The sequence below is a fragment of the Dromiciops gliroides genome, chromosome 6 (genome assembly GCF_019393635.1).
Source record: "Dromiciops gliroides isolate mDroGli1 chromosome 6, mDroGli1.pri, whole genome shotgun sequence".
Taxonomy (NCBI): Eukaryota; Metazoa; Chordata; class Mammalia; order Microbiotheria; family Microbiotheriidae; genus Dromiciops; species Dromiciops gliroides.
In genome coordinates, this window is record NC_057866.1 from 187,680,500 (window position 1) to 187,706,412 (window position 25,913).

Consider the following 25,913-nt stretch of genomic DNA (forward strand, 5'->3'; position numbering starts at 1 on the left):
AGAATCAAGGATATGGATATAACATTTTTTCCTGGTAATGAGGAGGACCATCTAATCCTCTGAGACTGAAGGGAAGGAAAGAGGATGGGGAGGACACAGAAGCATTAATGTATTAAGGATTATAACTAGGAAAGTCTGTAACCAATAGCCTCAATATTGTCTTTGAAATATGAGATAAGTTGATCTTCTAAGAGGGGTAGGAGGTGACAGGGATTAGTGACTTGAGAAGGGGTAAAGATGGCTTGAAATAGCTTCTATGGAGTTAATCAGAGGGAAATAAATTGCCATACAGTGATAAGAGACCCATAAAGTTTAGAAAGCATCAATTTCCTATAAACCTAGTCATGATTCTACCTATGGGGGAAAAATGTATTTCATCTTGAACCAATGAAATAGCAGCACATTTCAGGACCATTTTGTGGGATAAGAAGAGGAGTAGGGATCAGAATATATGGTGAGGGAAATCCTGAATTTAAAAGTTAAATTGCTACTTCACAGTGGCTTTGGAGAGTAGGCATTGGGTAGAAACTCTTAAACCATAAAATTAAGTGAAAGACTATACATAGAACATTAGGATTATAGAGCTGGAACTATAAGATACTTTAGAGGTCAACTAGTTTAACCCCCACACACATTCACCTTTCTCCTCTCCCATTTTACAGATGGGGAACCTAAGGCCTAGAGAGGTTAAATAACTTACCCAAGATCACACAGATAATAAAGGGCAGAATCATGGTTCTAATTCAGATATGATCACAATAAAGCTCAACTCTTTTTCTATGGCAACACATTTTATATATAATCTCAATTTTTCTCCTAGTTGTTCTAATTAAGTTTGTTTAAGATTAAAGCAGAGTTGTTAGCTGTTTTGCTCCAGTCAAAAACATGCTAGCTTTGAAAAACAGAGACCTTGGCTCAATTACACTTCAGCTGCTTATATATGCTGATCAACATTAGACCTATTATTATTTAACTCTCCTGAACCTCCATTCCCTTATCTGTTTTTCTTTTAAATAGTATTTTTATTTTTTTCAATTACATGTATATACAATTTTTAGCATTTATTTTTTATAAAATTTTGAGTTCCAAATTTTCTCCCTCCCTCTCTCAACTGCCCCCTCCACCACCCCTGCCATAGATGATAAGCAATTTGATGAGTGCAACCATCACTATAAAGTGAAAATAGTATGCTTCAATCTGCATTTAGATTCCATGCATTCTTTCTCTAGATATAGATAACATTTTTCATCACAAGTCTTTTGGAATTATCTTGGATTATTGTATCACTGAGAAGAGCTAAATCAATCATAGCTGCCCCCAGAAGAACTATCTTCAAATAAGTAAAGGGCTACCATGTGAAAGCAAGATCAGGCTGCCTCTGCTTGTTCTTAGAGGGCAGAACTTTCAAAAATGTGTGGAAGTTGCAAAGAGGTCACTACAGATGATGTAACATAAGGAGAAATTTCTAACAATGATATCTGTCTTTCCAAACATTAGAATGGACTGATGCTGATGGGAGGTAAGAGATCTCCTTCCCTTGGAAATCTACAAGAAAAAACAGATGACTGTTTAATGAACATGTTGTAGAGAAAAGTGTGGTCCCTGGATCCACTGAGGTTCCCAAGATCCTTTTGATAAGTCCACGAGGTCAAAATCACATTCATAACAGTACCAACACATTGTTTGTTTATTACAATCCTCTACCCTTTTCCAACTGAACATCTCTGTGAGGCCAGATTTTCTTAAAGTTCTTCAAGCAAAAAAAAAAAAAACCTGATTGGAGAAATAGGTACGGGAATCCAGATAAATTTTACTAAGCTAAGCATTAACAAGATTTGACAAAATATATACATGTAAAACCATTCCGCTCTTCTCACCAATTTGTTTTATTTTGGGAAATATAATTATTTTCATTAAAAATGTTATGTCTGCATATTATTGTTATTATTAATCAATATCTTAAATGTATCAGTTTTAATTTCTACTGTGGCAAATACCAATAGATAGAACCCACATGAACAAAAGTTTTTTGAGGTCCCGAAGAATATTTAAGAGTCTAAAGGGATCCTAAGAACAAAAAATGTGAGAAATGCTAATTTAGAGCTAATATTTTTAGTCCAACTGTAGGTTGAACTAAAAGTCCTCTGATGCATCTTCCAACATTGAAATATTGTGATTCCATAACAATCAGTGGCTGATTGTTGTTTTTCATTCATGTTCGAAAACTTGTCATGGTCTCACAGGTACTTACTGTCTACCAACATATAACATTATAAAATGTGAAGTTACATACCTTCACCTTGGCAGTGTTCTCTCCATGCATTTAAGCAGGCATTCAGCCCTATCATTTCTACACTAAATTTCACAGAGTTGCTTTTACAAGACTTCAGAAAATCTTCCAGTTTTATTATCCCAGAATGAAAATTCTCTTTCATTTCCCCTTCAATAGAAGATGAGAGTGTATTCCATCGTTCACTTTCTTTCTGCTCCTCTTTGGCAAGAAGTCGATTGTGGTTCTCTTTGATAATGATGTCAGCTTTACTCTCCTATAAATAAACCAATCAATCAATGAATAAGAATTATTTAACAGTCTATTATGTACCGCACTCAATGCTAGTCACTAGGGATACAAAGGGGAAAAAAATAAATGGTCCTTGCCCTCAATGAGCATTTATTCCATTGGGGAAATAAAATATAAATTATATACAAAATAAGTACAAGATAATCTTAAAGTGGAAGAAACTAGCATCTGGGGGAATCAGGAAAGGCCTCTTCTAGAAAGTGGAGCTTCATCTGACTTGAAGGAAACTAGGAATTCTAAAGGCAGCTAGGTAGCACAGTGGATAGAGTGCCAGGCATGGGGTCAGAAAAACCTGAATTCAAATTTGGCTTCAGGCACTTCCTAGCTGTGTGACCCTAGGCAAGTCACTTCACTTCTGTTTGCCTTAGTTTCCTCATCCATACAATGAGAAAGAAGGCCATTATCAATTATATCATTGGTCTCCTAGCTCAGCCTGGATTCCATGGTCATCTTTCAACTGCACAGTTGTCTTTTTTTTTACTATTCTTACCTTAGTATTCCCCATTCCTGAGCATTTCCTAGCACCTGTCTTCTCTTCTCCTACTCCAAGGCTTATAACCACCATTATCACAAATCAAGGATGAGCAAGTCCAGTACACATCTTAACAATCTAGCTTTTACTGGACCTCATATCAATGCAACTATCTCTTAATCAATCAACTAATTTAACATCTTCACCAATTGCTTGGGCTCCAATGATTAATTCATTTACTGTACATAATCCATGAAACAAAGGCTAAAAATGACACTGATGCCCATGTGTACTTCTAATTCAGCAGTGGCATTGGTGAAGTGGTAGAAAAATTGGCAGTGTCTGTTAGGAATCCTAAACTGTTTAGGCAGCTTGTAAATATCAATTTTGGTAAGTGTAATCTATCTGTCCCTCCAAACAATGTTCTTAGGCACATTTGTCCTATTTCATGATGAGATATTCTTTCCCTAATATAGACAGTATCATGCTATATAGTATATAGAGAGGTAGAGCTAGAGTCAGAGAGATACGGTTACACTCTGCCTCTAATACTATGTGTCACTGGGCAAACAATTGACCTCTCCAATCCTCAAGCAATTCTTTAAGCCTTATCAAAGTTATAAACAGTTTGAAATCTTCATTTTCTGGAGAAAGTTCCCACCCACCCCAATTCTAGACGGAAATAACATAAGAAAAACTAACAACAATTTCTTTAGCGTTAAAGTTACATTTTTTAATCCAGTCCCTTAATTTCTCAATACCCAAATTTTCAATGTGTTAAATTTATCCTAGAATGCTAGGCTAGACTTTCAAAGAAGTAAAGCATCAAAAAGGTAATTGTAGTCCTACGTAAGAAAGAAAATTGTAGACAGGAAAAACAAACAAAAAAGAAAGAGTATATGAACATTGGACAAGGGTAAAAGGGAAAAATACATAAAATGTATTATATTGATAAACATTAAATGAAATGACTTCATGTTTCATACATGTGATTTCTTGTTCTTCTTTGCTGCAACAAAATCTTTCTTTGGCCTGACCGATTGAGTTACAATGGTTTTGGAAGTAGTGCCCTCTAAAGCGTTTCCAAAATGCTGCTGAAAAGCCTGTAACTTTTGTATTTTTCTGAGAACATATGGGCATTTTCCTTTAAAAAAAAAGACAAAATTCATTATGTTGTAATTTACTTACTTGTATTTTAACAAGAATCTTTCTCCAGCCCACCTTCCCTCTCCTACACACGCACACACACACACACACACACACACACACAATGGGGCTTTCATTTTTCAAATAGTAATCTATGAACCAATTATAAATTGGCAAACATAATTTCCAAATTTTCTCAATTAATGAGGCTATTTTAGGTTCAGGTCAATGCCAGCTAATAAAGCTAGCTTACTACCAGCTTGATTTCATGCTATTTAACCTCCCTTGGATTCAGTTTCATCACCTCTAAAATGAAATGGGAAGGTGCAGTGGCTTCTGAGGTCCCATATACTTCTAGACTAATGATCTTACAAGGAGAGGCAATGATATAAATAAAATTTCATTGCTTCTCTCCATTCCACCCCTACATGAACTACCAAGACTTGGGATTATAACTCTAGACCTAAAAAGGACCTCAGAGGTCATCTAACCCAATCCTCTCATTTGACAGATGAGGAACTGAGATCCTTAAAGTTTAAACAACTTCCCCCAAGGTATACCAGAGAATAAATATCATAATGGGGGAGAGCTATATGAACCACTGATTCTAGAGTTTTTCACTGACTCTTTCCACTGTATCACCCCCACTTCCCTCTAATAACAATAGAATCAATTGAATAAGCCAATTACACTGAAAAGTGATAGGTTTGCTAGATGGGGAGTGATTAATAGACTGCAATGTTTTAATTAGGCTTTGAGGGCTGATTTCATAGATCCCATGTCAGGAAAGTACCTTGAATATTAATTTCTCCCACACCATCATGTTGCATAGGAAAGAAACTGAGCCCACTGGGGAGACCTGAATTCTAACCTAGAATCTCCAAAGTCAAATTTAGTGTGTTTTCTATTATAATGCTATTAGCCCATATCAAATATGTCATCTAACTGTGATTGTCTCTAACATGTCTGGATATAAAAAGAAATTTCTGGATCACAGATATTTTATGCAAAAAATAAATATCTTTCTACCAATATTCAACAAATCAGTGTTATCCACTGAAAATTACCCTGGCTTTTGAGTCCAGGATCTGGGTTTTAACCTCAAGTTTACCACTTACTGGCTTTACACTAGGAGAATTATTTCCTTTCTTTGGACCTCAATTTCTTCATCTATAAATATGAGGGAACTGGATAAGATAATCTCCAGGGTCTCATTTCCCATTATATCTGTATTCAGAGTAATGACATCTGCCTCTAAGGGCATGCAATTCAAAGAAAGTTAATTTTTTAGTCCACATATTTCCCACAATCATGTATTAAGTACCTACTGTATGTCAGGGATTATGTCAGGCACTGGGGATATAAGACAAAAATCAGGTGGTACATGTACTAAAGGAGCTTACATTGCACAAGGGGAAAAATATGTATAAATGTGTATGTATGTGTGCATGTATATGTATATATACATACATATATGTGTGTGCATATATGAATGTGTACATATATGTATGTGTGTACAGATCTATATATATGTAAATGCAAAATAGATAACAATAGATTTGATAAGGCACTGTACTAGCAGCTTGGGTTGGAAATAAAAATAGGGCAGAAGGTGAGCAGGAAGGTCTCTTATAAAAGATGTATCTTGAGTTGAATCTTGAAGGAAACCAGGGACTTCAAAAGACAAAGGTGAGGATGGAGAACATACTAAGCACGGAAACAGCCACTGTAAATTCAGGTAACAAAAAATGGAGTGTTGTGCATGAGAAATAATGAGAAACCCAGTTTGACTGGATAGTAGACTGTATGAGAGGGAGCAGTATTTGTTAAAGACTGGAAAGATACATTGAGTCCAAATCATGAGAGCTTTAAATTCCAAAGAAAGGGGTTTGTGTTTGCTTTTAGAAACAATCAGGAGCCTCTGGAATTTTTTGAGTAGGGGATTGGCATGGTCAGACGTGCACTATAGGAAGATCATTTTGGCAGCTGTATGGAAGGTGCTTTGGAGAGGGATCATAGAATCATAAGATCATAAATTTTAGAGACAGAGTACACCTTAGAAGCCATCTAGTCCAACCTCTCTTTACAAATGAAGAAGCTGAGACCCAAGTCACATAAGCAGGAAGTAGCAGGGTCAGGAGGCAAATCCTCTGATTTCCTTGACTCAAGATGGCAGGATTCTTTTTTCCAATGTACCATATGCGGTACCTCAAAAGCAAAAACTTGAGGGCAGGGCCCAGTTTAACATAAAGCATATCATTCACCTTCAGAATCACAAGTGTATTAGGCTTGAAATAGGCCATTCGTATCCATGCCACACCAAAGACAAATCGGTTCAGTTTATTTCAATAAAGGCACATAGCTCACCATATGTAAAAGACTTCGTCCTCTCATAATGGTCACTAAGAGGCTTATGAGAATGCCAGTGAACAAGTTCGTGAAATTCCTTATACTTGACCAGGGAAGTAACAGCTGGGTCATCACTAGGAGATATAAAATGCATATAATGTTAATGATATGCCCCCAAAAGGCCATGATCTCTGAAGCACTGTAGTATTTTAGTACAGTGAACATACACATATCTGTTAGCAAGGAGGCTGCAAGCATTTTCACCTAATAATAATCTTATCTTGATTCATTCTTAGCCAAATCAATTCAATAAATATTTATTAAATGCCTGGTATGTGCCAGGCACTATGCTAAGCTCTGGGGATACAAAAAGAGACAAAGACAGTCCTTGCCCTCAAGGAACTTACAATGTAAAGGAAGAGACAACATATAAACAAATGTATATGAATGAAACTATATACAAGATAAATGGGAACTAATTAATAGAGGAAAAGAAGGGTTAAGGAAGGTTTCTTGTAGAAGGTGAGATTTTTAGTTTGGACTTAAAGGAAGCCAGGGAGACAAGTACTCAGAGTGGTAAGGGAAAGTGTTCCAGGCATGGTGAACAGATATTCAAAGTCACTAACAGAAACAGGAAAATCAGTCATTAACTTAAGAAATATTTATGTGAGTGTCTACTAAAGGCACACCCCTCTAGTGAGTGTGACATTCAGTCTCTTACCTGTTTAGAAAAGGCACCTGATCCAGGATGTCTCCTGCAAAGTTCCTAACTATTGGTGAGGTCACTGGAATAAAGCCCAAATTAAGCATCTTTTCCTGAGACTCTTCTTGGAGACAAGAGGAAGAACAATAAATAAATGTCATAGGAACATTCAACATGGTATGGTGGAAAGAACATTATTATATAATAATAAGCAGAATTTATTTAGCACTTTAAGGTTTGCAAAGTTCTTTACCTGTGTTACTTCATTTGATCCTCACAGCAATCCAATGAGACAGGAACTATTACTATCCCCATTTGACAAATGAGCAGACGATGCTGAGAGTGGTTAAGTTACTTGCAACGTCAGAAGATTTCATATTTAGACCAAGCTAAGCTACTCTCTTATTAGTCAGTCAACCTTATCATGTTTATTACATGTCAAGTACTGTGCCATCAAGTGGGAATACAAAGAAAGGCAAAAGACAGTCCCCCATTCTCAAGGATCTCAGTCAAATGAGAGAGACAGCATGAAAACTATGTACAAAGAAGACATTCAGGATGCATTACAGATAATCAGTAGAAGGAGAGTAAGAGCATTAAGGGAAAAGGCTTCTTGTAGAATATGGCATTTTGGCTGGGACTTGCCAGAAGGCAGAAATGAAGAAAGAGAGTATTCCTGTTATGAGGGAAAGCCAGTGGAAATGCATAGTCTGGAAATGGAGTGTCTTGTGCACTATCATTTTTTTCATAGATTGGGGGAAGGGGAAAGGAAGGTGTAAGAAGATTGGAATGGTAGGAAGGGGGCAGGTTGTGAAGAGCTGGGAATGCCAAACAGTATTGAACTAGTCAGCCCCCTGAGTCTTCTGCTTCTTGATTTGGAAAATGAGGTGGCTGGACTATTTGGTTTCTAAGTGGTCCTTATGATTCTCTGTAAGGCTGCCACATAGTGTCTTTGCAAATGCTTTTTTATAAATCTGTCAACAAAAATCTCATGCAACTTTTAAAATGTGTACTGCATTTGTCAGAATATCTAGTCACTAACCCACTCTTACTCCTACATAATCGTAATCTGCAATAGAAGAAGATGAATATGCTCCCATAGGAAATACAATCAAATCTCCCATATATTCATATTTCTAGAAAAAAATAAACCAAAGGGACATAGAAAGGGGGCAGAGAACATTGAGGATGACTGTCTTATTCTCATCACACCCAATTTGATTTCATTTTTTCTCTGCCTATAATATTTATGGACTATGAATCTATATAGTCTTTGTCATTTCATTTACAACAGTGGGTATTCTGAGATGAGAAAAAGTAACACACTTATTTCTTTCATTAGTACAAGAACAAATAGTAGATAAAACCTCCAAAAATATGACTATATTCTTTGTGAATTTCAACAAATCATTCATTTCCTCACTTGACATCAACCGTGTAATGATTTCATTTAATAAGCATTTCTAAGCACTTAGTACAAAGGATTCTCAAGGCACTGGAGATACAAAGACAGAAAAAACCCAGTTCCTGCCCCCCAGGAACTTATATTCTATTTGGGAACTATAACATGTGCTCAGATAAAGAAGCATAAAATATAAGCAAAGGACATTTGTAACAATATTGGAAGAAGAAGGAAGGACACTTTAAGCCCTTGGAGCATAAGCACCTTCTGTGTGCAAAGGAGAGTGCTTGTGGGGAGATACAGGGAGATTTAAAATATGGTCTCCATTCCCATAGAGCTTACTACCTAGGAATCTATGGTTTGTACAACATAAATTGCATAATAGGCTTTAGAAAATTGTTTTCAAGCCTTTTGTCACAATAATGATATTAAGCAAAATTTATTTAAAAGATTAACAATGGAGGTTTAAAATATGCCTTACTGTTCATATATGTTAAAATGGTGTTTCCAGAATATTTTCAGCATTAGACTGTTGTTTAAAATTACTCTCAGGACACATTACCTTTAATCGGTGGATATCGGCTTTGAAGGAAAAGTTGGGTTGTAACTCGGAGAGGCAATGGTGGTCCTACATGAAACTCTCTTACCAGATGTGACACAGCAATCCACAAGCCTTTATAATCTTCCTCAATGGCTTTTCCCAAGTCCAAATGTAAACCTAGACAACCAAAAACAAATTTTAGGACGGAGATGTCATCTGTGCTATAAGTAACATTGAATTTGAAGAATTTGGAGAATGAGCAGAAAGTGATTGTATAGGCTAAAAAAGTAAGAAGTAAGAAGGTAAGCAGAGCCAAGAAAATAATATAAAGAATTATTCAATGGAAAGGACAAAGAGGGGCAGATGGGGAAAGAGCAAATTCTATGGATTTTTAATGATCAGGCTTGACCAGGGAAAAGGTGAAAAACTGAGACTCAATTTCTTGTACCTGCAATTCATTCATTGCAGAAGTGAGGATCTATGGGTACAGGATATTGCATATATTCATAAGCTATCAGACATCATCAATGTGTTGGATTGTTTTACTGAAATGATTTTTTTAAAATCTTTTTTAAACTTTCTTATAAGTGACAACTCACCAGATAAGGAGGAGGAAATATTTGAGAATTTGCTATAACAAAATACATAAATATAAATAACTTTTCATTAAATGACTCAATAAATGGGTAAATACTGGATCCCAAAAAGACAAAGCTAAAAACAACCCCAACATATTAAGGTAGTACCTTGGATGCTTTCTGTTTCATAGTAATAAGCAATATTCTTCCATAATTGGTCATCATTTATATCACAAAGATGAGTTAAATCTACATTCCATGTTTCTGAATTATCAAAATTCCTTAGAACAAAAACTTCACACCACTTTTTCTGAAAATAGAAAGTAAATTGTGAACTTTTTTTGCTTCTTTGTAAAGTAAATTAAAAGAACTCTCTCTCTCTCTCCCCTCTCTCTTCTTTCTTCTCTCTTGTTTCATCCTGAAATTTCATTAATTACACAGAATTTCTAGGGATAAAACTCCATCTACTAATGTAAACCAATACCTTTTCTGAAACTTAGATTCTTAGAAAGTTTCAGGGGATACTAAGAGGTGAAATAACTTTCACAGAGGCATAAATCCAATTCTTTATCAGAGATAGATCTTAGATTTAGGTCTTCCTAACTCTGATGCCAGTTTTTCTCCAATATATCATACTGATTCTCAGGATTATCTAAATTCTGTGCTAAAAGAAAGCATAAGAAGGAAGAGAAACTTGATAAAGGCTATTTATGTATCTTAATAGTAGCTGCCATAGTGTACTGAGAGAGAATGCTGGCATTAGAGTCAGGAGGGACCTGATTTTGAACCTTGATCCTGACCCTTATTATTTGTATGATCTTCATCAAGGGAATAACCTTAACTAGACCTCAGTTCTCCCATCTTTGAAATGGGGTTGGTGATAATCTCTATGGCTTTTAATTTACAAGCTATGAAAATCAAATGAGATTAGGTATATAAAGGTCTTTGCAAATCTTTAAGTAATGTCAGATATTATTATTAATAAAAAACTATACATCCACATTAAGAATCAATGAATCAAAAAACACTTAATAAGCATTTACTAGTTCTACTGTGAGGCTCTGTGGCAAGTTCTGGGAAATACAAATAAGAGGGCAAAAACCATCCCTTCCCTTAAGGAGCTTACATTCTAAAGGAATAGATAGGGGGGAAAGCAATACTTTCAAGAAATAACCCATCTGACTCTTTGCCCCAAAGAGAAGAATCATAGGATGGCCGCTGGATTTAAGAGCTAGAAGAGACCTTGAAGATCAATTAGTCCAACCTTCTAATTTTATAGATGAGGAAACTGAGGTGCATACAGATGAACTGTCTTACTTTTCATCACACAGTGCATTAAAGGAACAGCCATTCCTTGCATCTTGGTCTCAAATTTCAGTGCTCTTTCCATTAAGCGGTGCTTTCTCTGCTCAGACCCTGGTCTTTCTCCTGGTCAGATCCAGGAAAAATGTAGAGAAAACTCTATAAATACATAGAGTCTTCCTGGTTTATAGTTTCCTTTGCAAAATGAATTATAAGGGATGGTTTGTAGACAATTATTCAAATTTAGGCTGACTCAGTAACCCATTGCTCCCAGACCTGCTTGTCAGTCAGTGTGGGGGAAATCATCACTCAGTCTGCAGTTTTGCATTACATGATATTTGTCACTTTGTAAATCATCCCTCTATCTGTCTGTAGCTGGAAATTGTCAAATACTCCTACCTTGGGGAGGAACTGAGATGTAATAAGCCATCCCTTTTTTACTGTGATGCCATTGCTGATCCTCATTGATCAGCCTGTCAATGTGTTGCTTCCTTGGCATACTTGAATAAACGCTTTTAATTCTCTGTGTCCTTAGTTTTGCCTCCTTAATCAGGGTGAAAACCCAAACAAAGAATTTTCATTTCAACACAGAGCTTTAACAAGCACTCTTGATTTATGATTTATGAAGTGCATTCCTCACTACAACTCTATAAGGTGGATGTACCTAGAATAATTCATTATAAAATCTTAAATCTTAGAAAACAAAAGCAAAAAAAAATTCCTATCCCTCTAAATAGAAAATATTTGCCAAGAAGTTGACACTGCCAACATAAATCTATTTTAAAGTGCTTTCTAATAACTACAAGTAGAGTAATAATAATAAGATATTTAACTCCAATACTTACCATTTTCAAGAATGTAGAAATTGAATTTTTCCAGGAAGAAGTAATGAATCTACCACAAGCTCTCTGAGAAAGAGGCAAATGGTGTAGCAAAACCACACTGAGGCAATACATTCTGCACAGATCCTGAACTTCTTCCAGTGATGCCAAATGTTTCTAAATAAAAAGATAATAATAAAGATTTAGTTCACCTCCCTCCTTTAGTGGCAGAATAGCCATCAAATTGTCATGGAAGGGGCACCTAACTGGCACAGTGGATAAAGCACCAGCCCTGGATTCAGGAGGACCTGAGTTCAAATCCGGCCTCAGACACTTGACACTTACTAGCTGTATGACCTTGGGCAAGTCACTTAACCCTCATTGCCCCACCAAAAAAAATTGTCATGGAAGCATGACATTTTTGCCATCCCAATGGAATTCATCTCTTTGAATGTGTTTTGTGGACATTTAAAATTAATCATGATATTGGAAGGATAGAGATAGATGGGCAAAGATGGTAGATATAGGTAGATGATACAAATGATAGATTATCCAAGGAACTAATTTCTGAACATTTCAATCTCTGAATAAAAATTTTGGCTTTGTAGCTGCTTTCCAATAAGCTTTACCTGTACCCAGCAAAGCTATTCCACTATTAGGCAATTCAAAAGCAGAATATAAGGAAGAATTTTCTAACAATTAGAACTATGGAGCTTTGTAAGGTAGTGAATGTGCTCTCCATAACTGGAAGCAGTCATTCCCTATATAACAAGCTTTTAGGGAAGTTGTTGAGAGAATACCTACACTGCGTGGCAAGTTGGACAAGATCAGGGATTTCTTACCCGGGATACATATGAATCTGCTTGGTTTTATAATTGTTGAGCATTTTTATAACAATATTTCAATATAATTAATATCCATTGTAATTTTAGGTATTTTTCCTTATGTATTTAAAAGCATTATTCAGAGGAGTACATAGGCATCAAGAAGCTGCACTGGGGTCCATGTCACCAAAAATGTAATGAATCCCTGGATTACATGATATATAATCTTTAACCAGTTGTATGTATTCAATGATTCTTAAAGAAAAAGGAAGTCTCAATAGTTGCCAAAGACCAAAAAATTAGAATGAACTGGGGTAGCACCTCACAACCATTAAATTATCAAAAAGAATTTAAAGCAACAACAATATTGTAAGAGTTGTGAAGAAATAAGAACACAAACATAACTGATTGAATTGAAAATTTGTAGATTTTTGTGCTTCTTCTTGTTTGGAGAGCATGTAAATCTTTCCAGTTTTTTTGAAATCAGCCTGTGCATCATTTTTATAGCAAAATAGTATTCCATCATAATCACATACCATAATTTGTTCAGCCATTCTCGAATTGATGGACATTTCAATTTCCAATACTTTAACACTTCTAAAAGAGGTGCTATAAATATTTTTGTACACATGGGTCCTTTTCCTTTTTGTTTTTTATCTCTTTGGGACACAGACCTAGTAGTGGTATTGCTTTGTCAAAAAATATGCATAGATTTATAGCACCTTAAGGCATAGTTCCAAATTGCTCTCTAGAATAGTGGAATTGGTATACAACTTTACCAACAGTGCATTAGTATCCCAGTTTTCGCATATTGCCTCCAACATTTGTCATTTTCCTTTTCTGTCACATTAGCCAATCTGATAGGTGTGGGGTGGTAGCTCAGAATTGTTTTAACAATCGGAATTTCTCTAATTAATAGTGATTTAGAACATTTTTTTCATATGACTAAAGATAGCTTCGACTACTTTGCCTGAAAAATTCCTGTTCATGTCCTTTAACCATTTATCTATCAATTAAGGAATGGTTCTTATGTCTGTAAATGTGACTCAGTTTTCTATATATTTGAGAAATGAGGCCTTTATGAGAGAAACTTGCTTTAAAGGATTTTTTTATGGTTATCATTACTATGTATTCCTACCATCTTATTTTCCACCTGTTTAACCTACTCTTTCTCTTTTCACCTTGTCCATTCTCAAAAAAATATTTGTTTCTAATTTTTAACTCCCCCAATCTGTCCTCCTTTCTATCAGCCACTACTCCACCTTCTCTTATCCCTTTCCCCTACTACTTTCCTATGTGGTAAGATAGAGTTCTATACTGAACTGAGTGTGTGTGCTGTTCTTCTTTGAGCCAATTCCAATGAGAGTAAGGTTGATATGTTCTCCCCCAAGTCTCCCATTTTCCCCTCCACTCTAAAAATTTCTTTTACATAAGATAATTTACCTCATTCTACCTCTCCTTTCCCCCTTTTCCCAGTGCATTCCTCTTTCTCACCACTTAATTTTATTTTTTCAGATAATTATCATATATTCAACTCACACCTACATTCTCTGCCCTTTATACTACTTCTACCTGCCCTAATGATAAGAAAGTGTTTAGCAGTTACAAGTATCATTTTCTCATGTAGAAATGTAAACAGTTTAACCTTATTGATTCCCTTATGATTTACCTTTTCTGTTTATCTTCTTATGCTTCTCCTGAGTCTTGTATTTAAAAATCAAATATTCTTTTCAGCTCTCATCTTTTCATCAGGAATGCCTGAAAGTTCTCTCTTTCATTGAATACTTATTTTTTTCCCTGAAGGATTAGACTCAGTTTTGCTGGGTAAGTGCTTCTTAGTTGTAATCCTAGCTCTTTTGCCCTCCAGAGTATCATATTCCAAGCCCTCTGATCCTTTAATGTTGAAACTACTAAAATCTTGTGTTATCCTGACTGTGACTCCACTATATTTGAATCATTTCTTTCTGGATGCTTGCAGTATTTTCTCCTTGAACTGGGAGCTCTGGAATTTAGCTATAATATTCTAGGGAGTTTTCATTTTGGGATCTCTTTCAGGAGTTGATTGGTACATTCTTTCAGTTTCTATTTTACCTTCTGATTCTAAAATATATGGGTAGTTCCTTGATGATTTCTTGAAAGATGATGACTCTGCTCTTTTTTTATCATGGCTGTCAGGTAGTCCAATAATTCTTAAATTATCTCTTCTGGATCTATTTTCCTATAAGTTGTTTTCCAATGAGATATTTTACATTTTCTTCTATTTTTTCAATTTTTTTAATTTTTTATGATTGATTCTTGATATATGAGTCATTATCTTCTACTTGTTCAATTCTAATTTTTCAGAAATTATTTTCTTCAGTGAGCTTTTGTACCTCCTTTTCCATTTAGCCAATTATACATTTTAGGAGTTCTTTTCTCGAGTTAATTTTGTAACTCTTTTTCCATTTGGCCACCTCTACTTTTAAGGACTTCTCCTCAATCAATTTTAATATATTTTTCCCAATTTGGCCAGTTCTGATTTTCAAAGCATTCTTCTCTTCATTGTATTTTTGTGCCTTTCTTGCCATTTGGCCTATTCTGGTTTTTATGATATTATTTTCATTGGTATATTTGGGAAGCTTCCTTTACCAAGCTGTTTTACTAAGACTCTTTTTGTTATTATTTTCTTGTATCACTCTCATTTCTCTTCCCAATTTATCCTCTAACTCTCTTAAAATTCTTTTTGAGCTCTTCCATGGCCTGGGACCAGTTCATATTTTTTGTTTGATACTTTGGATGTAGCAGTTTTGACTTTGTTGTCTTCTTCTGAGTTTGTGTTTTGATCTTCCCTGTCACTATAGTAACTTTCTATAGTCAGCATCTTTTTCCTGCCATTTGCACATTTTTCTGGCCTATTTGACTTTTAACTCTATCCTAAAGTGGGGCTCTGCTTCAGAGTGGAGAGGTCACAATCCCAAGCTTCAAGTTTTTTGTGCAGCTGTTTTCAGAGATAATACTGGGGACCTATAACTTTTCAGCTCTTCCAAGGTAGTATGATCTAGTGAGATGAGTGTTTACTAATCTCCTGGTCTGTACTCTGTTCTTTGAGTAACCATAATCATTTTTCCAAACTGTGATTATGACTAGAGTCCCAACTCCCCTATGACCAAAAGTTCTACTGTTCTAGTACTCCTTCTTTCCCTGAGACTGAGACCCAGAACTGTGACCCAGATCCAAGTATGGGCAATGCTAGGGTCCTGACCCCCAGTGCCAGCAAAACAACCCCTGTGATCTTCTGACCAGTTGTCTGGACCCCTCACTGTCTGTTGGCTGAGATGTCTGGAAAACACAATTGTACCCCTGATTCAGGCACCCTCAAGGCCTACTGATAGTTTGCTAAAATCTGACTTGTGCTGATCTGTGGTCTACTCTCACCCAGGTGACACAGACCTTCTAAGTTGTCTTGTCACCCCATCATTTTGTGGGTTCTTCTGCTCCCAAATTTGTTTTGAGACATTATTTAAAGTAGTTTGAGGTAGAGTTCAGGCAATCCCCTGCCTTTTCTCCACCATCTTGACATCCCCCTCACCATGGGTCACATATAAAAGCTCTTAAACTCAAATATATTTTTGTCCATGAATAATATTCTAGTCAACAAGCATTTTAAGTGCTTCCTGTGTTATAAGAAAATCCTAGAGGCAATAAGTACCAGTGTATTTTATTGAATAGGAGAGTGACATAGTCACCTATGCTTTAAGAAAATCATTTTGGCTGCTAAATGGAGAATCAGCTATAATGGGGAGAAACTTGAGGCAAGGAAACCAATTAGAAGACTTTTACAACATTCCAGAAAAGAGGTAATGAGAGTGACTGTGTAAATGGAGATGTGAGAAAATAATGTGGTTTTGGGATGCCCAGAGGCCCCTACTCAAGAGGATAATGTTGGGATTGATTGGATTGACTTTGCTGATTAACTCACTTAAATTTGACTTGATTGAAATCACAGCTACCTGAGAGCCTGGCCTCAGGGGGTGTGTTCTCTGAACTCTGACCTTGGCACATTCTGCTCATGGACTGCCCTCAAGTCCATTGAACCAATGGATTTCGGTGATGCTAACCAATTAGCTTGAAGTAGTATATAAGGACCACCTTTCCCCCAGAAGCTAGAGGAAGCTTCCACACTCAGTTTGGCTCTTAGACGTGGTTACAGAGGAGGACTTGGAGGAAAAACAGGCCAGACTGAGTTCTATCCTAGCTAGGCATTCTTAACTTTCTGAGCCAAGTTTCTTCTCTTTACTAATATTTGTTATGCTTTAATAAATGCTTAATGCCCAAAACTGGTGCTAAAGCTTCTAATTTATAAGTACCAAATATATTAGAAACCCCAGCTAATTTTCCCTAAACTTGGGACAGAAATAAGGTGACCACATATAATTTTACTCACCACAGAGAGTAGGGGATATGTACAAGAAATGTTGAAAAGGTAGAAACAAGAAGATTTGTCCATATCTTGCCTATACAGAGTAAGTGAGAATGAGAACTCAAATAGAACTAGAATGAGGGTGACCATGCCCTTGGCAATTACAGGGAAGTACAGAAGATGATAGGGGAGAGAACATGAGTTCTTTTTGGAACATGTTGAGTTTTAGATACCTATAGCACATCCAGAGGGTTCACTCATTGCTTTGACAAATATCTATTAACTAATTAGTAAGAAAACATTTCTTATAATATTGAAAAATGAATGGCAACAAAAAAGAGAAATGTTTCAAAGAAAATAATTATTAAGATAGTATAACATTTCAAAAGTGGAAAACAAAGATATTGAATAACAAAGTCAAATACCTCCTCAGATGTGTCTGCTTCTGGAGAAGCTTTCTTCTTTCTCTCTTCTAGAAAATGGTGATACATTTTCAAAGACAAGGAACATGATAGGGCACAGAGAATATGTCGAATATCAGATCCTTTGGGCCAGAAGGCCTGAAGTTGGCCAATACTCCAGCATATCTGATGCAAAAGAAAATTATCACATTTTTAGAACAATATTTTTGAAATAAAGTGCTTTTACCTGAGAGTTCTTCAGGATAAATAGCCTTCACTGAAAATTTCATTGGCATTCATGCCTTGCCCCAAATAAGTTATTTTTTCATATTAACTAAAGGTATTATAATCATCTCATTTTAATTCATAAATAGGACAGAAGAAAAACTCTTAATGATTTTTAAGTAGTATGGTACACAATTAATAATAAATAATTATTGCTCTAATTTTTCCAAGTTTCTAGTGGCCCTCTTTAATAGGATGCTGCAGATGTGGGTTCAATGAAATGTCCCTGAAAGCATAAAGTATAAGCCACTCATGTGTGTGTGTGTATTAATGAACCCTAAGATTCAATACTTTGTGACTATCTATCTAGAAGATTTAGTCCTTTGATGTTGTTCTCGGTTTCCCGAGAGACCATATAGAAGCCAATCTGTACATTCTCATTTAACACAATTTAGATATCAGAATCAAAAGTGTTCTAAATTCACTCAGAGAAATAATGTCAGTTCAGAGGTTATATAAGATTTCTATAATATTACATCTACATTTTGAAATTAACAGTATGGGTTTATTTTCATAGGGATTTTCATGCTTTTGAGATTGTGTTTTATACTTAGCTTTAAAAAAGGGAAAATATTTGTAAATGCTTCTTATAGTCATGTGATAAAGTTTATATTTTGTAATACTCTTATTAATGTTAAGTTTATATTCATTTAGATTTCCCTAGCTTGAATTTCATTGTCTATTATTCTTCCATGTGTATTCTCTTCTACGCATTCATCAATCTGATTTTGAAACAAGGCAAGATGGTTTTGATTTCATAATACAATGTTAATTCTGGGCATACTGTGCTCCTATATTCTGAGTTGTTTGTTTTTGTTATTTTTTTTCTCTCAACCTATTATTTGATTGAAGTATTTCCCTGGCAAAGTGGTTGCCATGGCAAGTGTAAATTGATTCTAGAAGTATTATTTTTGATAAGCATATTCAAAGAAAGAGGGGAACGTTTGTAAAAGTTTTCTTTTTTCAAAAAAAAAGTTTTCTTTAAGATTGTGTTGTGTTTTAACTTGTATTTCAATATGTTCTGATTTTTCATAAAAGTAATTGTATACTTAATAAAAAAGGTACTATTTGAAATTATTGCATAATTGTATATTGTATTTTGAGTCAAAATACATTCACATTTTTTGTGATCATTTATTATCCTCAATTTTTAAATCCATATGAGACTTGGATTATGGGAACTTATCGTTTAAGACATTAATTGCCTTCATTCTGAGTTATCAGATTCCAGTTGGCCAAGATGCCATCCAACCACAAGAGGAATACATGCAAGAGAAGACGTTGAACTGTCACATGAGGGGAGACATGCATGAAGTCAAGGTATGGCTGAGGGAATGGCTTTTCACAAATGTTGAGGTTGGTTTCTCTTAGTTTAATTTTTCCCCACAGATGTACAGATGGCTGGAAGTTTTCATCCCATGCATCTCATTCTACACCTGGCTTCTATGCCCCCTCCGATATGCCTGATGCCATGGACATCGCAATCCCATGCATCTGATTAAGTCTGACTCAGTTTCCTCCAATATGTTCAGTGGCATGGACATATATTCCATCCACCTATTTCAAGCCTGGCATACTGCATGGGCAGTATATATTGTTCAAGTGTAGGAATGCTCATATCCCATCATTTCTCTGTTCTTTTATGGTAACCCCCATAATTATCTCAATTGTCATGATAAATACAGTGTTGGATTTGGCCTTGACATCTGTTACAAATTATATTAGATTTTTTAATTTCTCATAATGGCATGAGGATAATTAGGCAGATGATGCAAAAAGTGATGAAATAAATATAAAAATTATTTTTTAAAATTAATATTGCAGTAATTATCTTCTCAATTTACCCTCAACAAGAGGGGACTATAGTAATATTAAGTTTTAAAAAATGTTTCAATTTTTGTTTTATTATGTTTCATGTATAACAACTAAGATTCTGAATTCCCTTAGACATGTTTTTCAGAACTTTCATTGTTTGATTTGATTATTGAGAAAGCTATTTTAAAGTTTTGTTAAATTCAATTTTGTAGGAAATTTTCCTGGCTGATTACCAGCATCCACAAATCAACCCCTGAAAAGATTTCCATTCCATGACTACAACCAGAGGACAACTGAGAAAAGACTTTCAGAGACTTTAAATGAGCAGTTTTGTTTTGTTGTTTTTCTTTTTTTTTCCTTCTGTTATTATATACACCATCTGTAACATGTACTCTCTGCAGAGGACCTCCCTTTGCAGGCCAGTGTCAAAGCACCAGTTCATGAGGGACCGCCGCTCTGCACAAAACTTTCCTCTCTCCCTTTTCTATATTGTTAGTTAGCATAGGGTATTATATTCTGCTATTTTTGACTGTTTCATCAAGGAAACACCCTGTTTCTTGAAGAAACAAAGGGGGGAACTGTAACAATTGGAATGACACCACCTTCTGGAGACTTACTGTAGGAAAGCTCCACCATGAGGAGAAGGCCTCTGAGGGCAAAGCCATGTGGCTTTTCTTTGGTGTCAGGAAGTGACGTTTGCTTGTGGAAGGAAGGGGGGGGGGCGAGGCAGATGCTCTGGCTCTCTTTCCTCAGGACTCAGGTGGAGAAGAGAGCGAGAAATGCACTCTCCCTTTAATAGATAGATGAATCTAGGCCTCTTTCTCTTTCTCTTCACCAAATTTTTATTCTCCTTAATAAATGCTTAAAAGGCTAACTCTTGCTAAAGCTTATAATTTCTTGGAGACCACTCATTAGATATTTTAGACAGACTAGCTAGAATTTTAGCCACCCTTACAGTGACCCTGGGCAAGTCACTTAACCCCAGTTGCCTCACCAAAAAAAAAAAAGTACAGGCTCTTATATTTTTGTTTTTTCTTATCCTGTCAAATGTTTAAATAAAGAAACAGTAGCTTTAGTACCTCTTTTTCCAGGTCATTACACTTTAATTCACCAAACAATGGTATCAGTGCTGCAACATTGGATGTTTTCAAATGTTCAATCAGAGTTTGGTAAACTCTCTCCACTTTATTTTTATTCTACAAAAGCAAACAAATTACATGTAGTATTATTTTAGTTTAGAATATAATCATCCATCCAGATCACTTCAGATCTTTCATTATTAGGTATGAGAGAAAGTTATAAATGTTTCTAATTAGAATGAAATCCACCCAAGTATTAGTTGATTCATGATCTCATCAGTATGGTCAGTATTTCCTCTACTGCCAAAGATCATGACCCATCCATACCCTCATATAATGTATCATATTTGTCTATGTCCTTTTAAAAGGATCTACTTGATGTGCTTGATGTTTTCTTCTATGTCACATTCTGTTTTGTGAGTACCAGCCAAGTCTTTGGATAGCTATTCATAAGAGTGAGTTGTCCATTTATTCTATTATTGAACCAAATCCTTTTTCCAGTACATATTCCATAGGATATATATATATTCCCTTATACTACATCTTACATGTAAATCATCATTTGAGGGGCAGCTAGGTGGCACAGTGGATAGAGCACTGGCCCTGGAGTCAGGAGTACCTGAGTTCAAATCCAGCCTCAGACACTTAACACTTACTAGCTGTGTGACCTTGGGCAAGTCACTTAACTCCAATTGCCTCACTAAAAAAAAAAAAAAAAAAAGAGGGAAAGAAAGGAGGAGTGAACATTGTTTCAACCCTATTCTCATTAGATTTGATTCAAAGAGTGAATAACATATATGTTCATTGGGATAAAGAAACAACTCATTCTTTAGGGAAGCAAAAGCGGAAGGGAAAAGGGGGGACTGATAGAAGGGAGGATGAAAGCAAGGGAGAAAAGGGTAAAGAAAAGAGAGGGGGGGTCATAAAAAGGGAGGGCAGATCGCGGGAGGCAGAGGTAAGAAGTAAAACATTGGTGAGGAGGAATAGGGTGAAAGAAGGGGGAGAAAGTACAAAAGGGGTAAATAGAATGGAGGGGAATAGACAGTCAGTAATAATAACTGTGAATGTGAATGGGATGAACTTTGCTATAAAACGGAAGCGAATTGCAGAGTGGATTAAAAACCAGAACCCTACAATATGCTGTTTACAAGAAACACATTTGAAGCAGAGAGATACACACAGAGTAAAGGAAAAAGGCTGGAGCAGAATATATTATGCCTCAGCTAAAGTAAAAAAAGCAGTGGTAGCAATTCTAAAGAATGAATGGGACAAACAACAAATCATAGAAACAGTCAGTAACTATATCCAAGAGAATGACAATAATGAGACAACATACCAAAATCTATGGGATGCAGCCAAAGCAGTGCTTAGGGGAAAATTTATAGCTCTAAATGCTTACATGAATAAAAAAGAAAAAGAGGAGATTAATGAATTGGGCATGCAACTTAAAAATCTAGAAAAAGAACAAATTAGAAATCCCCAATTAGACACTAAATTAGAGATCCTGAAAATTAAAGAAGAAATTAATAAGATTGAAAGCAAAACAACTATAGAATTAATCAATAAAACTAAGAGCTGGTTTTATGAAAAAACCAATAAAATAGATAAAATATTGGTTAATTTGATTAAAAAAAGAAAGAAGAAAACCAAATTACCAGTATCAAAAATGAAAAGGGTGATGTTACCACCAATGAAGTGGAAATTAAATCAATAATTAGGAATTATTTTGCCCAACTGTATGCCAATAAATTTGGCAATCTAAATGAAATGGATGAATATTTACAAAAATACAAACTTCCCAGGTTAACTGAAGAAGAAATAAAATCCTTACATAAACCCATATTAGAAAAAGAAATTGAACAAGGCATTAATGAACTAACTCCCTAAGAAAAAATCCCCAGGGCCAGATGGGTTTATGGGTGAATTTTACCAAACATTTAAAGAATAATTAATTCCAATATTATACAAATTATTTGGAAAAATAGGTAAAGAAGGAGTTCTACCAAATTCATTTTATGACACAAATATGGTGGTGATACCAAAACCAGGCAAAGCAAAAACAGAGAAAGAAAATTATAGACCAATTTCCCTAATGAATATTGATGCTAAAATCTTAAACAAGATATTAGCAAGGAGATTACAGCAAGTGATCACTAGGATAATACACTATGACCAGGTGGGATTTATACCAGGAATGCAGGGCTGGTTCAACATTAGGAAAACTATTAACATAATCTACCACATCAATAAGAAAACCAACCAAAATCATATGATTATCTCAATAGATGCAGAGAAAGCTTTTGACAAAATACAGCACCCATTCCCAATAAAAACACTAGAGAGTTTAGGAATAGGTGGAGCTTTCCTTAAAATAGTAAACAGTATCTACCTAAAGCCATCAGCAAGTATTATATGCAATGGAGATAAATTAGAGGCCTTCCCAATAAGATCAGGGGTGAAACAGGGATGTTCATTATCACCCCTATTATTTAATATTGTACTAGAAATGTTAGCTTTAGCAATCAGAGATGAGAAAGGAATTAAAGGAATTAGAATAGGCAAGGAGGAAACAAAACTGTCACTATTTGCAGATGATATGATGGTATACTTAAAGAATTCTAGAGAATCAACTCAAAAATTACTTGAAACAATTAACAACTTTAGCAAAGTAACAGGATATAAAATAAATCCACAGAAATCATCAGCATTTCTATACATGACCAACAAAGTCCAGCAGCAAGAGGTAGAAAGAGAAATTCCATTTAAAGTAATGGTAGATAATATAAAATACTTGGGAGTCTACTTGCCAAGACAAATCCAGGAACTCTATGAACACAACTACCAAACACTATTCACACAAATCAAATCAGATCTAAATAATTGGAAAGATATCAATTGCTCCTGGATAGGCAGAGCTAATATAGTAAAAATGACAATACTGCCTAAATTAATTTACTTATACAGTGCCATACCAATCAGACTACCTAAAAATTATTTTATAGAGCTAGAAAAAATAATAACCAAATTCATCTGGAAAAACTAAAAATCAAGAATATCGAGGGAAATTATGAAAAAAAATTCACAGGAAGGTGGGTTAGCGGTACCAAACCTGGAGCTTTACTGTAAAGTGGCAGTCATCAAAACTATCTGGTACTGGCTAAAAAATAGAGTGGTAGATCAATGGAATAGGCTAGGCACAGGAAATGCAGTAGTAAATGACACTAGTAATGTAGTGTTTGATAAACCCAAAGACTCCAGCTTCTGGGACAGGAACTCAGTATTTGACAAAAACTGCAGGGAAAACTGGAAGATAATATGGCAGAAATTAGGCACAGACCAACATCTTACACCTTATACTAAAATAAGGTCAAAATGGATACACGATTTAGACATAAGAGGTGATACCATAGGTAAATTAGGAGAGAAAGGAATAGTCTACCTATCAGATCTTTGGAAAGGAAAACAGTGTATGACCAAACAAGAGATAGAGTATATTATAAAATGCAAAATGGATGATTTTGATTACATTAAATTAAAAAAATTTTTGTACAAACAGAAGCAATGCTTCCAAAATTAGAAGGGAGGCAGAAAGCTGGGAAACAATTTTTGTCGACAGTACTTCTGATAAAGGTCTCATCTCTAAAATATATAGGGAACTAAATCAAATTTATAAGAATCCAAGTCATTCCCCAATTGAGAAATGGTCAAAGGATATGAACAGGCAGTTTTCTGATGAAGAAACCAAAGCTATCTATTCCCATATGAAAAAATGCTCTAAATCTCTAATGATTAGAGAGATGCAAATTAAAACAACTCTGAGGTACCACCTGACACCTATCAGATTGGCTAAAATGACAAAAAAGGAAAATAATAAATGTTGGAGAAGCTGTGGGAAAATAGGAACACTAATGCATTGTTGGTGGAGCTCTGAACTGATCCAACCATTCTGGAGAGCAATTTGGAATTATGCCTAAGGGGCGATAAAGCTGTGCATACTCTTTGATCCAGCAATACCACTTTTAGGTCTTTTTCCCAAAGAAATCATGGAAAGGGAAAAGGGACCCGCATGTACAAAAATATTTATAGCTGCTCTTTACGTGGTAGCAAGGAATTGGAAATTGAGAGGGTGCCCATCAATTGCGGAATGGCTGGACAAGTTATGGTATATGAATACAATGGAATACTATTGTGCTATAAGAAATGATGAGCAGGAGGAGTTCAGAAAAACCTGGAGGGTCTTGCGGGAGCTGATAATGAGTGAGATGAGCAGAACCAGAAGAACATTGTACACAGTATCATCAATATTGAGTGTTGATCTACTGTGATGGACTATATTCTTCTTGAAAAAAAAAGACAGGCAATGAACTACAGGTAAGGAATGTTGCATGAATTATCATATGCATTTACTTTGACAATTTCTTTTATTTAGCTGCTTTCTTTGTAAGAATGTGTCAATGAATGCTAAGGGAATCTTAGCAAATGCTAGTAAAAACTGACTGTGATGAGGAAAAAATAGACACCACTAAAACACTTTTTAAAAAATTTACCTTCTTAAAAAAAATCTGGTTCTTGTGCCTGCTTAGCATAAAGTATGCATGAACTCTGAGAATATTTAATGCCTGCCCAGAAAACAGTGCAATACTAATCCTCATGGACCAGGAATGCATGATATAAAAATAGAGAAGATATGTTTGAAGATCAGTCATTCCTTCATCTGAAACTAATAGGAAATATGGGCAGTTTTCTTCCAAAAAATAATTCCATTCTTGTGAAAAACATCCCGAAAATCCAGTTTGAATATTGATGTCAGTATTTTGCTGAAGGTGGAGAATTAATGCAGTCCTTAATGGAAGCAGCTCAGGTTTTTCAAAATATGAGTGTTCAAAATCCTAAAGGAAAAACAAAACAAAGCAAGATCATATCACAATGTTGGCATTGCCATCTAGTAGATAGTTAACTCACCTAGTTAAAACATGGCATTTCTTACAGAATGGAGGCCACTTAAGGACTGAGACTAAAAACTTGTTTTGTATTTATTTGCATCCTTGTAACCTCATGTCTTGAACACAAGTGCTTAAAATGTTTCTTAACTTAAATTGGACTGCACTGAAGTGGACACCAGTCAGTCAATAAACATGTATAAAACACCTATTATGTGCCAGGCATTATGCCAAACCCTAGTGATACATTAATCCATGCCCTCTAAGAGATGACA

General features: G+C 35.4%; 1 protein-coding gene across 1 annotated transcript in view; it reads right to left on the reverse strand.

Moving 5' to 3' along the window:
* DDX60 (DExD/H-box helicase 60) overlaps window positions 1-25,913 on the reverse strand; it is a 139,712-nt gene that overhangs the window by 95,402 nt on the left and 18,397 nt on the right. The window contains exons 5-14 of the mRNA XM_043971751.1: window positions 25,246-25,587; window positions 20,699-20,815; window positions 17,544-17,705; window positions 11,920-12,072; window positions 9,941-10,082; window positions 9,216-9,371; window positions 7,270-7,375; window positions 6,567-6,682; window positions 4,040-4,197; window positions 2,294-2,546 (exon numbers count right to left, since the gene is read on the reverse strand). Of these exons, the coding sequence (XP_043827686.1) occupies window positions 2,294-2,546; window positions 4,040-4,197; window positions 6,567-6,682; window positions 7,270-7,375; window positions 9,216-9,371; window positions 9,941-10,082; window positions 11,920-12,072; window positions 17,544-17,705; window positions 20,699-20,815; window positions 25,246-25,587 (1,705 nt within the window). The remainder of the gene's footprint in view (window positions 1-2,293; window positions 2,547-4,039; window positions 4,198-6,566; window positions 6,683-7,269; window positions 7,376-9,215; window positions 9,372-9,940; window positions 10,083-11,919; window positions 12,073-17,543; window positions 17,706-20,698; window positions 20,816-25,245; window positions 25,588-25,913) is intronic.